This window comes from Crocodylus porosus, unplaced genomic scaffold, assembly GCF_001723895.1.
Source record: "Crocodylus porosus isolate Cpor-Errol unplaced genomic scaffold, CroPor_comp1, whole genome shotgun sequence".
Classification (NCBI taxonomy): domain Eukaryota; kingdom Metazoa; phylum Chordata; order Crocodylia; family Crocodylidae; genus Crocodylus; species Crocodylus porosus.
In genome coordinates, this window is record NW_017728912.1 from 17735225 (window position 1) to 17749766 (window position 14542).

General features: G+C 44.4%; 1 protein-coding gene across 1 annotated transcript in view; it reads right to left on the reverse strand.

The window, feature by feature from the left end:
• AP1AR (adaptor related protein complex 1 associated regulatory protein) overlaps positions 1-14542 on the reverse strand; it is a 50485-nt gene that overhangs the window by 20506 nt on the left and 15437 nt on the right. The window contains exon 2 of the mRNA XM_019533961.1: positions 2356-2420. Coding sequence (XP_019389506.1) covers positions 2356-2420 — 65 coding nt within the window. The remainder of the gene's footprint in view (positions 1-2355; positions 2421-14542) is intronic.

A 14542-nucleotide genomic window follows, 5' to 3' on the forward strand; every position in this document is an offset into this window, starting at 1 on the left:
TAGATATCAGGAGGTGCTACTTCACAGTCAGGGCGGCTAGGGTCTTGACCCCAGTATTCTTTCCTGCCATGGCAGGGGGTCGGACTAGATGATCTGCTCAGGTCCCTTCCGACCCTAGAAACTATGAAACCCCCTGCAGTAGGGCGCCTGAGTAGCCATCCACGAACCCCACGTCGACAGGGCAACTCCAAAACCACGCACACGATGGGCAGTTTGTAACCAACACCAAACTTTATTTTCATCCACCACAATAACACACCCGCCCTCCCTGCAACACAAATTCCCCTTCTTCTTCAACAGCACACTCCCTCCCAGCAACGCATCCTTCCCGAACCCCAACATACACCAACAATAAAGGTCCTGCTTCCTGTGTGACCATGTACAATGTCCTTTCTGAACTGTAAGGAGGCAAAGGGGGGAGGGGATCAGTGGGGTAGAAGTACAGTGATAGGTAGGTAGTGGAGGAGGCAAGGAGCCTGTCCTGGAAGGTGAGGACCTCCTGGTCCCTCTCTTGCTCCAGATCCTAGGGTTGCCAAGCCCATGAGCCGCCTGCCACTATGACCAGTCTGTCCAGCAGAAGGGTGCAGTCATGCGTGTGCCGTGGTGGAGGCAGCGCATGTGGAGGGCACCAGCTGATGGTGGCAGTGTCCTTGCTCATGACTGGTGCTTGTTCACCACATGCAGCTGCTGAACCTGCAGAGCAAGGACAGAAAGGCCGTCTGTAAGAGTTTGCAGCATTTCAGAGATAACATGCACTGGGTAGCACACAGAGGGGCTGTGCACTGCCCAGCCTCAGACTGGGGATTATGTGTGCACAGGTACCCACGAACCATGGTAAGCTGGTCGGGCAGGCCCTGCCATAGGTGGTCACTGGCTAAGCCCTGCATTTCCACTCCCTCTGCAGGGGCAGGCAGGCTACTTGTTATCTGCAGCAGGCAGCCTGCCTTCTCTGTCCTGTCCCCAGGCCAGGCAAGGGCTGGCTCCTACTGACAGCTGCCATGGCAACTCTGGACCAACTCCTCTCCATTCTTCACCTTACAGGGCAGGTAGTTGTCTCCTGTGCCACCAGGCCTGTGGCGCCCAGGGGATGAGGGGTTCCTGCCTGGCCAGGATGCACAACTGGTGATGTCCCCCGCTCTCCCTGGTGGCCCTCTCCGGAGAGTTGTCTAGGACCAGGGTTCCTGCTGCACATGGCCTGCACCCTAAGTTTGCCCCTACTGAGAATCCTCCCAGGCATGCAATGATGAGCTGTTTGAATACAGTGAGGGGTGCCCAACTCACTACACACAGCTACTGCTGACTGCCATGGTGTCCCAGGCGCAGCTGAGAACGTGGCACAGGACTCTGAGCTTTGATGGCACCTCAGGCAAGCCTGTACTATCCTGCAAGGTGTGTCACCAGCTGGAGGGGTATCTCCGCCTATGTTAAGAGTCCCTGACACCTGCAGCTGAGGAGAAGCTCTCCGCTGCCACTGACGAGTTTCTCTGCAAGTCACAGGCCCTTGGCTGCCTAACTAGGAGGTCACAACCTGCTCAATAAAGTTCTGAACTGCCTCCTGCCTCCCTGCATGTTGGAGCAGGAAAGTCCAGGGAGCAGGGGGAGCTCGGCCAGGCAGGTCGGGGAAGGTATGGTGGGAGGGCCACCCCTGCTGCAGGTCCTGACTCCAGGTGTGCCGCCAGGGGGCAGGTTAGGTCAACTGGTGCAGACACAGGTGGCTGCAGTGCATCGTTTCCCCTCCCACTCTCCTCCCTGTTGGGGCTTACCAGAAGACTATGGCAGGCGGTCTGACTCCATCTCTGATGGCGGTGAGGTGGTCCAGCTGCCTGCAGTTTCCTGGGGCACAGCAGAATAGCACCTAGCTGCCCGGGCAGTGGCCCCCTCTGGATAGGACCTGGAGTTGCTCATCACAGGGGCCGTCCCTGGCCTGGGCTGCATAGCCTGAGTTAGCAGGAAGGCACAGGACTAGGCTGCTTGTGCTGCCAGCTGAGGGTGGGGAGAGCACCTGGTCCTGCTGCTGGTGCCCCAAAGGGCACTCTCCTGGCGGGTCCTTGTCAGCACTGGCCCAAAGTGCTGGCTCCTGCAGCCCATCTGTGCTGCAGATGTCATACTTTCATTCCTATATGCACTACAAATTAATTTCTGACTGGTCCAACAAGGCTCATTTACCTTTACCTGCTCCACCACAGAAAGCACCACTGAAGCCACTTTTTTTTTTTCACAGCACTGTTACTTCAGCTGGCTAAAGCATTAAGAGCTTCCATTTTGTACAAGCCTTGAAAAACGTTAAAGGCCTAAGTAGATTGCACACTTTACAAAAGTTTTCAAGGTTTAAAACAAAAATAAAAAAGTACTTGCCTCTATAGTGAAATGTTCTCCAGTTGAACATGTTCTAAAATACTTTGATCTGGAAAAGAAAACAACTTACATTGCATAAAAGCAGTTCTGTAGTTTAGCGTCTCTCAAATTATGCTAAAATTGTATTTATGGAAGAGTGAAACCAGGTCTGATAACTAACATTTTAATGATTTATTTTGGATACTTTGAAATGCAAAATACATTAAAGTCTAATTTAAATAAGTTAGATAAATTGACTTAAAACTTCTTAAATTATTTTTAAAATTATTTATTAACATATGCACTGTAATAAAGCAGAAGTAAACTAGAATATGAAAAAGGTACTTGAAGAAAAAAAGGAAGGGAGCAATGGAAGTAATTCCACCTTTGCTGGGAAAGGATTTATCAGGATGTTGATCTCTGCATCTGCTGTCGTTTAGCATTTTTAAGCAGCTCCAATAAATCTGACATAACTCCTTCTCAAAGCAGATCATTTTAGCCAGCCTCTGAAAAGCTGACAGCTCATGATATGACAGTAATTCATTGTGTCTGCAAGAGTAGTGTCCTATGTAACAAATGCCAGCCTGAGGAAACATGTCTCTGACAGTCTGACACAGCTGGAGGGTCAATCTTGTAGGTTCCTTGTTTCTATAGAAATAGGACTGATTTGTTAAAAAAAAAAAAGCATATACATACAAGAGGGTAGGTCAGAATCATATGACTTGCTAGTTGCCCATGGATCACAATTTGGAAACCATTTTACTTTTTTTATTTTAGCAGAGGCTGGTTGAAGCACAGCAACCACAGGAATCCAAGAACTCCCTCAGCTCCCAGCAAATAGCCGTTAATGTACTAAAAGAAGGTTTTTCTTTCTAAAAAGAAGGAATTAAACTTATCATACTATGCAGTTTCCCTAAGGCTTTCAACCAAACTTTTTTTCACCCCCAAAATAGAAGGTAGGATCTAGGATGGCTGGCAGAGAACGAGCATTTTTGGTAGGCTGTATTTAGGTAATTCCTGTTAGAATTTATAACACAATGATTTTCAACCTTTTTTCATTTGTGGACACCTAAAAATTTCAAACAGAGGTACAATTATAATTGTATTTGAATTATAACTTTGAATTATAAGTGTGAGTATTCACATATTTCTGATTGATCATAGTCATCTTTCAGGCACCCCTTAGACAGTCTGCAGATCCCCAGGGGTCCATGGGCCACAGGTTGAAACCACTGACCCAATACTTCTGTTGCCTGCCCTGAAATAAATTCTAATGCAATTTAAAATAACTGCTATAATTCATCGTCAGGGTAACTTTTTAAGCTTTTCAGCATGTTTTGCAGCACAAAAAAAGCATGCACACACAAATATGTGGTTAAAAAGATAAGGGGGGAGGAGGGGTCAGAATAAAATTAAAGGGAAAAAAAACCAAGCTGGTGCCAAAATTCTTTCAAACAATAAGATGAAGTAGGCTATGGACGGGGTTTCTAGGAATAATGAGAGGACAGAGCTATAGTGTTAAAAATTCAGCGGGTCACAAATAAGACACAGTCCAAGTAAATGATTCAAGTCTTTGAACTGGGATGGAAAGAAAGCGTAAACCATAGTGATGCTTAGAATTCAGCACGGTCATATACTGCCACTCTCAAGGCAAGGTCCTTTGCCAAGCCTCAGCAGCAACTAATGGCTAATTCAGTAGCCATTTATAATTGTGTGAACAGCATAAGCCATTTCCCATTGATCTCTATATGACAGGCACCACTTAAGCTGCATTAAGCCAGCCACCAAGTTGGTACAGACATAATGGGTAATCAGAGGCTCATACCTCTTTATAGTGCAATTACCTTGTCATTAAGAAGGCTAGTAGACTTAAAAAAATCAACTGGATCTCCATGACTACTAGTCAGTTTTTGGCTGCTCCTAGTAGTTTTGAAATCAAGAACTACCAGCAGCCCTGGCACCAACTAGCAGCCAGTTTCAGTGTTTTCCTCTTTCCAGATAAGTCTGTGGCTGAAAAGCAGGCATTGCTACATAGTACTGAACTGGGTTACAAGGTTTAACCATCATTGTGCAATACTGGGCAACTAGCTATTTGCCAAATGAGCCTTCTACAAGCAGCTAGACAATGTTTCATACACAACTTTCTAATTTACTGAAATTCCAGCAGCCAGGAAGCCAAACTATTTGACCAAGTTATAATCTACCACCAGAGTTTTCACAAATTCATAGATGTTAGGGTCAGAGTCCAACCCCCTGCCCTGGGCAGGAAAGAGCACTGGGGTCAGTTCGAAGCCATTTTAGTGCCTTTGAAAATACTACACTTCAGTGCCTAATTTTTTTCCTAGTTTTGAATATTGTGGTATATGTATATTAAAATATTTCAAAATACATTTAACGTACTGAAAACAAAGAAAATGTTTAGTAAAAGATATTAAAAATGTAGTTGCATAAAAAAACACTTGCATAAACACTTATGCAGCTTATGCTATTAAACACAGAAGTGACCCACTGAATTTAATGGGCCTTATGCAAATAGCTACATAGAATCAAGCCTCAAATTTACAGTATTTTGTTTTGTGCCTGTAACAACTCTTGAAAAGTTCAAATGAGATAATTGGGCAGTAATGGCAATCTGTAGGTACATTACGGCTATTTGCTGGGAGCTGAGGGAGATCTTGGATTCCTGTGGTTGCTGTGCTTCAGCCAGCCTCGGCTTAAATAAAAAAAAGAAAGTAAAATGGTTTCCAAATTGTGATCCATGGGCAACTAGCAAGTCATGTGATTCTGACCTACCTTCTTGTATGTGTATGCTTTTTAAAATAAATCAGTCCTATTTCTATACAAACAAGGAACGTACAAAGGATCTTCAAGGTTCAATTTGCTACATTTTAACTAGAAGTTGCAATACTGCAAGTAATCAAATTAGTTTAACAAAGTCTTATCAAGGCTGAAATCATTTTTTTTTAATATCAAATGATTAAAAAAAGAAAAAAAAAAGTCACTCCACCCTGTTTTTATTTCCAAAGCAGCTTTTAATAACGGTCTCTTCCAGAATACAACCTCTTATGCAGTAACCCTCAATCTTCCAGCCTTGTATAGGTTGGTCCACAGGACAGATCTTGCTGTGGAACAACCCATGTGCCAGCAGTCTAGCCTGCAGGGCTTCCTATGAGTCCAAAAATTTGGCAGTGGGGGAACAATGGCAACATTAATTGCCATGGCTTTCAGAGACATCTAGTGGAAGTTGCAGTAATTCATGCTGCCACTGCTCCTCAATTGCCAAATTTATGGGCCAGTGGGGAACACTGTGAGCTGGGTGACGTAAACCCCACAGGCTGGATTCAGCCCATGGGCCACACAAAAGGCAATCTAGTCCCTGGGTCTGCTGTTGCTGTACAGGCTTCATTTGAAAAAAAAAAAAAAAGTCACAAATGCTTTGGGATACTGAGAACTATAACAATCCTACTACAGTTACTGAAAGCAAAAGTACAAAAAAGGAAGTGGTCCCTTCTCCTTACCTTGCCACTTATCTAGTTGAGAGGGAACACGTATTATGATCAGCAATATATTTATTTGTCAGCTTCCTTTGTTTAAAGGATATGGATATATTTTGCTGTTTCTGGAAGAAACTCCTAAGGGAAAGTTACACTGCTGCTGCATATTAGAGACTACACAGACTAAGTATCAACTCCTTTCAGCTCAAACAAGATCACTACAGAAATTAAACTTTTCAACATAGGCAGTCAGCCAACTAAACTTTTGGAGTGTAAACATTACAAGAATCACAAAGTTCACACGTACACTTTGTTAACCTGACCATCTAGAAAAGTAGAAACACACTCCATAAAAATCTTCTTTGAATTACACATGCAGGGGAATTTCAAATAAAACTTTCACTATTAAAACTACCTGTGCCAGAACACCAACCAAACAAAAACAAAAACAAAACCTAACCCAAGAAACACTCCAAAAATATTTTAACTGACTTTTAAACACAGACTCTTCTGTCATGTTTCAGTTTTGGGTCTTGGCGGGGAGGGGATGGTATTCAGTAGCAAAAGGAACCAGATGCTCCAATTATATTTATTCCCCCACAGCTGTATGAAGTCACCCCTCTAGAACAATGATTCTTTACCAATGCATCATGCAATTCTTTTAAGAGAACTTAGCAATATTAGCACTGTTGGGTGTACAAACACCTATGTATGATCTACAAGATAAACCCAAAGATTTTAAATAGGAGTCCATAGCACCAAACACATTCTGACCTGCTGCAGTCTGAGTTTTTTTGCAACAGAATTGCTCTATTATTTTTAATAAATATTACTACTTTAAAAAACAAATGAATGAAAGCTGAAAGCCAGTACTTTAATGTATCAAGTCTAAAATAGTTCAGTGTCACTGTTCTAGAAGTAAAGAGAAAATGCTTATTATAGAGGGTAGTGACAAACTGACCTACTTTCTAAGTACAGTGACCGATCACAGACAATGAGTCTTACTTGAAAACCAATTCAAAAGAATTTTAAGGCTATTCAATTAGACACACAGACATTAATTGGAAGTTCCCCTCCCACCATTCATATTTTTAAAAAGGCCAACTTTTGGACAACATTTAGCAATCTAACTGAAAATGCTCTTTTAAGTACTATGATAATACCTATTGTAGACATTTTGGAGATTTCTTTGAAATAATTTTCAAAGCAGTTTCACACAAGGACAATTTACAGCAGTATTTGTAGAGTGTAATACTGAAAAAAAAAATACCAAGGCATTTAAAGCAGTTTAAAATATTTTTTCCTGTTACTTTACAAAGGACACAAGAATGGCAAAGCCCTAATTTTCTCAAAAGTGGAGCTCTCTCTTAGTTCTCATCATTATCTTCGATGGAAAGCAGTAGTTAGTTAGCTAGTAAAAATCAGTTTCCAGCCCTGTGGATCAAAGGCATCAAACTCACCTTGTGCCCTGGGCCAGATCCAGACTATGGGGCTCGCTGAAGGCCAGATCCAGCCCAGAGTGTGATGGAGCATGAGTAGCAGCTCTGATCTTGAACAGGTGGCAGTGGCTCCAGCTGTTACCACATGCCCAATGCCAGTGCTGCTATGCACTGTGTTCCCAGTGCTGCAGTGGCAGCTCCAGCTGTGGTCCCACCATAGGACATGAGGTAAGGGCTGGCAGCTGGGGAGGTAGTATCACAGTAGCAGCAGCAAAGAAGTGGCTGGAAGGGGTGGGGGGGCACTGTATCAGCACTCATTTGCCAATCGCCATGTTCACTAGGGCCCAAGGATGCCTGATTCTGCAGCAGGCCATGCCCCCAGTTTCTGGTGGGTACCAGTAGCCAACAGGCTGGATAAAGCAGCTTTGGGGGCTGGATGAGGCCAAAAGGCCACATGTTTGACACTTCTGCTGTACACTATAAGGGATAAAACAATTCTTACACACGGTGTGTGTCCCAGAGTCATAGGTTTGGAAGAAATCCCAGGGATCATCTAGACCAGGGATGTCCAACTCAATTGACTTGGCAGGCCACAAATAGTTCAATCATGGCAACAATGGTTTTAACTCCTTCACCACCAGCACTAACAAAGTGGCTCTGGCTGCCACAGCATGAAGCCCCATGAGTCAGATCTCTGGGTCAGCTCAATGGGGTTTCTTACACAGCCTCCAGTAGCTATAGTGTCATTGCCAAAAGAGTTAATACTGTTGCCCCTATGATTTAACCACCTGAACAGCCCTCATCTAGAATGGCATGCTGTTCCTAAACCACTCCAGACAAATGCTTATCCAGCTTCTTGAAAACTTCCAATGAAGGAAATTCCACATCCTAGGCAGCTCATTCCATTGCCCTGCTATTCTGACAGTAAGGAAGTGGTTTTTGGTCCCCCCCCAAGATTTAACTAATTTGCTTTGTTGCAGTTTAAGCCTATTGCTTCATGCCCTACCTCATGACAAGAGAACAGTTGCTTTCCTCTTTTATGGTAACCTATTGAATATTTGATAACAGCTGTTATGTTTTCCCCTCTTTAATCTAATTTTCTTCTCAAAAGGAAACTACTAGCTCTCTTAACCTTTCCTCACAGGACTTGCATCCCAATCCCTTCAACATCTTTTTTGCTGACCTTTGGATTCTCTCAGTTCTCTGTATCAGCAGTTCTCTACCTTTTTAGACTCAAGGCACTCCAAAACTTTTCTAGATTTAGTGGCACCCCATTTCAAATTGCTATAAGATATAAACATCACATTCGTGAACGTTAGAGGTGCAGATAAAGATTTTCTTGGCCAATACTGATAGGTGATGGTTAACCAAACATATTGGCTGATGCCGATCCAATAACCGATATTTAGTAATAAGGCAAGGCATTTTAAACTACTGATATAAATAAACCTTTTTTTTTTTCTGTTTTGCATTTATCACACACATGCAGACCTCCTGCCTGCTCCAGCCCTTAGTGACGAAGGCAGTGACCGCCTTATTCCCATGCACATCCCCCCCTTACCCACAGCTCCTACCCACAGTTCCATGAAGGCTGTGCTGCCATCCCAGACGGGTGAGGCAGACCCTTATGCTGAGCTCCTGCGGCCACAGGGGAGAAGTTTCTTTTGTAAAGGCACCTGGCAGAGCAGAGCATCCCTTGTGCAGTGCCTTACCCTGGCTGCGTGCAACCCATCTCTGTGGCAACCCTAGCACTCAGGCCCCAGCTGCGCATGTGGTGGTGCCATGGTGGAGACAGCAGCAGCAGGAGCCAATAATGGTCCCTTTGTTGCTGGGCAGTGCCCCCAGACTACTTCCTACTGTCTCTACCCACTCCCCACTGGGACCTGTAGCCTGCTGTAGGATAGGGCTGGCAGTAGGCTGCAGGGACCAGACTATGCTTGCCAGGGTGCTCTGGGCCTGCGGTCATAATTATCGGCTACAATGACCAAAAAAAGCCAATAACATCATTTCGCCTTTTATCGGTGCTGATCCAATAGCCAACTGATATATCAGTGCATCCCTAATGAATGGGCATCAATTTTTTTTCCATGAAATCTCTTTTCCTTTCAGTAGATTTCTCAATGTCTCTTTTTGAAAGATCTTTTTAGATAAGGCAGAAACATTACTGTTAAGCCAGTATTACAGCTAAACAGTTACAGGTACTTAAGAAGTCAGAAAATAAAAACACTTGTGAGTCACAGTCCCTTAGTTACATGGGTGCAATGGTCTGACTACAGGATAGGGACCAAGGCTAGCAGCACCCATGTGAATAACGGAAACTTCATTTCCTTCCTCATCCACGACTAGTGTGCATAGCAGGCTGAGCTCCCTCTGAATCAATGTGCCCTGGTAATGCTATCCAGTGTCAGAGGGCCTGGCTTTATGCCCCAGCATGGATGCAACCCTGAGCTCCGACTTTAAGCCTGTTCCCTGCAACTCCCACTTCCATGTGCTGTTTCCTTGCAAGCAGCTGTAACTGTCCTCTCTCCATGGGCACTAAGGACTGCCAGCACCCTCTGGTCCCAGCCAGGCCAGGCTAGGCTCTTCCCACTGTGAGCAATTCCATGAAATGCTAGCATTAGGGACAGGCCAGAGCAGAGGCAATGGGAGTAAAATGAGGTGTGAGGGGAGTTGGGAGAAATGGGAATTGTGAGTAAGGAGGAGCTGGGAGGAGAGGTGAGAGGCACTTCAGGCAGGTTTGGGTGTATGAGCAGTACAGGAAGGCTCCATGTGGCATGAAAGGGATGATAAGGGACCACATCTGTGTAGTGGGGGCAGTGAGGGGGCATGATAGTACTTAGTGAGATGCAAAGGGGATGGTTCGGCATGATGGTATGGGGTTGAGCATGTGGGGGGCGGGGGGAATAAATGGAATAATGGAAGACAGAATGAAGCCAGGGGGATTTGAGTGGGCAGGGACAATGCATAAAGGCTGGGGAGGGGCACTTTGGGGTCACAATGGAGTGTTTGGGGGACCCATGTGTGGACATGCAGGGATCAGTTTTATCTGTGTTCAGGCTGGAGGGTAACAACTGTATACCCCTGGCACCAGGGGCCTGCCCCACACTGAAGCTAGCAGTCAGGCTCCCCCAAACCCAGATACAGTATTTTTTCCTTGGATCTTAAACTGAATAATATAGCTCTATTTCTCTAACATATTTATAAAGACTCTAGTTTTTTTTTTAACTGGAGAAAAATATGCATTGTGTTATGTGATGATGCACCACAGAATCTGCACCCTCCTTTCTAAAATCCTAGATCCTTCCACAGGCACTGCACTACATTCTTCTTCATGTAGAGGCTAGAACTAAATGTGAAGCCTAGAACTGCAAACAATAACCAGCATAATCTGTCTGGGGTCCAACGATACTATCATTTCCCCTGCTTTGTAGGCATTACTCCTGTTAAGACACCCCAAAAACTCTTTTTTTGTAACCACAACACATTGCTGACTCGTATCGTATTTGTGATCCAGCATAATCTTCAGTTTTTCTCAGCATGCTGCTGCCTAACCAGTTATCTCCTCTTTTGTATCTATATCACCCTACATTTGCCTTTGGTGAATTTTAGTTTGTTGTTTATTGCCCAGTTCTTCAAATTAACAGGGTCCTTTTGAATTCTATCATTCTCTCTCATGTTTCCACCCATTCCAATTATGTGTCATCTGCAAACCTGATCAGGAAGTTCTTTACTCCTTGATCCAAGTCAATAATAAAGAAGTCAAACAGCACTGGACTCCAAACAGACTTGTGGAACCTTGCTTGAACCCTCCTGACATTCTGACATCAATCCATTTCTAGTTGCCCTAGTAGCCTTCAATGGACTGAAGTCAGGCTGACATCTATAATTCTAGAGGCCCTCCTTTCCCCCCTTTTTACAGACGGGTATTGGCTTTTTCCAGTCCTCTAGGATGTCACCTGTCATGCATGACTTCACATATATTATTGCCAGTGGCTCCAAAATAGCTTCAGCCAGTTCCTTCAGTGCCATGAAATGAATTCTGTCAGGTCCTCCTGATGCAAATTCATTCAGATGTTATCAAAAGTTATTTAATGAGCTCTCTTTGTGATCCATGCCCCTTCTTTGCTTACATTTTGTTAGTTGTCTGATCACAAACTATTGTGTGCGAGGACTGATACACAAAGTAGTTATGGAGTAGCTTTGCTTTCCCTTAGTCTTCTACTAACAGCTCATCATCATTATTGAGTAGAGGTCCCACAACTTTCCTGGTCTTTCTTTCCTATGTAGAACCTCTTTGTATTCTCTTTAACACCCTTGCCAAATTGCATCTCATTTTTTGCCTTCACTTTCCTGATTTTGGCTCTGTAAGCATTTGCTACTCCTTGGTATATGGCCTTCCTTCCATGTCCTATATGTTTCTCTCTTGATTTTGCAGGAGCCAAGAAGTTTCTTGGGTTACCACACTGATCTATTGGGGTTCTTCTTACCTTCCTACTGTGTGAGAAAAGCATCTTGCTCTGTCTTCCATACTATATCTTTTAGGAACCGCTAGCCCTTCTGGACCCCGTAACTCTTCAATCTGTCCATCCATGGGACTTTACCAACTATTTTTTCAGCGTTAGGATACTGTACTTGAAATATGCAGACTTCAACTTTCTTGGTAACCTCATGCTCTCTTTTTTCTTAGAATCCTAAATATTATGCCATCATGATCACTCTCTCCCTGACCCCCCAAGTCTCCTATCACCATTACACTTGCAACCAATTCTACTAAATGAATCAGAATGCACTTCCCACTTCAAGTCAGCTGGAGATACTCAAGACTTCCTGGAGTCTCTGGATACCTCTGGGAAGACTAAGTGCTATTTCTTGAGTTTCTTCAGGCCGTTCTAAGCACTGACACTCATGGACATCAAAATAGATTCACACAAACAGTGCCAGATAACTAGACAGACTTCAACAGTGTTCTGCCATGGCTGAAAGTTTTTAAAGCTACTGAATATCTGACCTGATGCCACACCTAAAATACATGAAGATAAATGAGTACCAGCATATCAAAGAAAGAAGTTGCCTGATAACCAAACAAGTAGTAATCCAAGAGATTTACAAAGGATATTGAAGAGCCTAACAAACTTTGTTGCAAGAGCACTTAAACCGTTAACAGCCTTGTGGAAACCTACTACACAATAACGGGTGACTAAGCACATCTAAAACATCGCTGAGTGATCATTGATACTTGAGGGGTAAACTTCAACCAAGACTGAGCATAGACCAGTACTAAAGAACTGAGGCAAACACTAAGAAGTCAACACTAGAGCACTGTATATAAGCACCAACACAACAAAGGCAAAAAATGTAATCACATTTGATCTGACAGGAAGGGGAGAGTTGGTAAGTCATAGTTTCCTGCTGGAGTCAGAAAATCCTGTTCATTTTCAGCCTTGGTCTCCTAACAAGGAGGCAAAAAGTCAACCAAAATCAAGACTGAACCAACTAGCAGCCTAGCACTAAACGAAACCTCATCAGTGAGAGCAGTACCTTTATAGCATTCAGTGCTCTCTCAAATTCCTGGGTACCTAAATTAGACAAACAGCTCTAAAGAAGAGCCTCAGATGTTCTCCAGCTATAAACAGATATTGCCAAAAACACATATTAATATAATTCGCCTTGAACTGTGCCTTTCAATGCTCTTCTGAAATACTGCAAAAAAAGTTCTAGAATATGAAAATTAGCGCAAACTAATTAAAATTGTCTTGAAGTTCAGAGTCTGTAACACTGAAGATACACAGCAGAGCAGACCAAATGAATACCAAGTTCAAAACCCAAAAAGCCTAGTGACCAGTTTACACAAGCCCAAAAGTTTTCCTTCCTCTGGTGTTGGGCATATACCATTGCCTATTTTCTGCTTGCATAAACACAGAACTTTGGACAGACTTCTATAACAATCATTAAAATATTCATAAGAAGCATGCTCTTCTGAACAAAAACCCTTCTGATGGATTAGAATAACCCGCCCTTTGAAGTATGTGCACACACATGCGGGCACTCAGCACCACTGCCAGCTTGCATGCCTTTCCTTAGATGGGATGACTGTAGCATACCCAGACACACATATACCTCCCCTCACTACAGCTTTTTAGGAATTCATAAATATCCTTAATGCAAGCAGATTATTATTATTTTTTTCTGATCAACCTACAGCTGCAAATGGCTGAGAATACTGAGGGAATTGTGAAAAGTTTCAGCTGTGGACTAAAATATTTTTGCACCATTTATATAAGCGACTCCATTTAGGGAACAAAGGGGCGTATATAGATTATGTCTGGTCTCTAAATCAAGGATTATATATAATGAGACTTATATGCCATCTTTCATGACTGGTATGGTATTTTATTTAGGATACAAGTAACTACCACATGCAAAGCCAGGATTAATGCCATTACATCCTATATCAAGCAATGCTGGCCTACACACCTGCCCTGATCTGGCTAGCTTGTTTCTTCAGACAGAAACAAGCTTGCTACAACTGTCCTCTGACCTTGGGCTGGCCAGCAACCAAAGGGTCAGCTGCATAATTCAAAGCGGTCTCAAGGCTGAACTGCATTACCCTAGTCCCAGAGCAGCCATCCCAACGGCCAGATGCATTACTGCAATCTCCTCCCATGCCTATCACCGACTATCACCCACAGTACAACTTAAAATGCTCCACATCCTCTTCCCTACCATACATCCACTCTCCTGCCATTAAGCCTCCACGAGACCTAGGAAGCAGCCCATTTCTGGGCAGACCCATGTGTGCGAGGAAGACAAGGCATGCTGCCAGCCTGCAAGATGTGCCTTTACAGTACCCGCTGTTGCTTCCCAAAGCAGCTTGGGGCCATGTCCAAAATCAGGAGCCCCCTCCTTCCTAAAACTGACCTGGTTTAAAAGACTTCCACGAAGCCAAGGGTGGGGGGTGCATTTGGGCTGCTCGGTCACCTTCCCAGCAGACCATCATGGGTGGATGGGCAGGGGACACCACCTGCCCAAGCTGGGAGCCCCCGAGGAAACCCTCCCATGACCCAGCACAGGTCCCCGAACCCCACCAGGAGCGGCTGGAAGCCAGCCCGCCCTGCCACACGCCCCCTCCCTGGTGGGGACCGCAAAGACCATCCTCCCCCCGCCCAGCCGCCCAGTGCTGTGGGGCGGCACAAGGCGGGGGGAACCGGGCCGCGACAGAAGCGGCGGCCCCGCCTGCCCACGTGGGCCGCGCTGAGCCCAGGCAGGCCTCGCGCC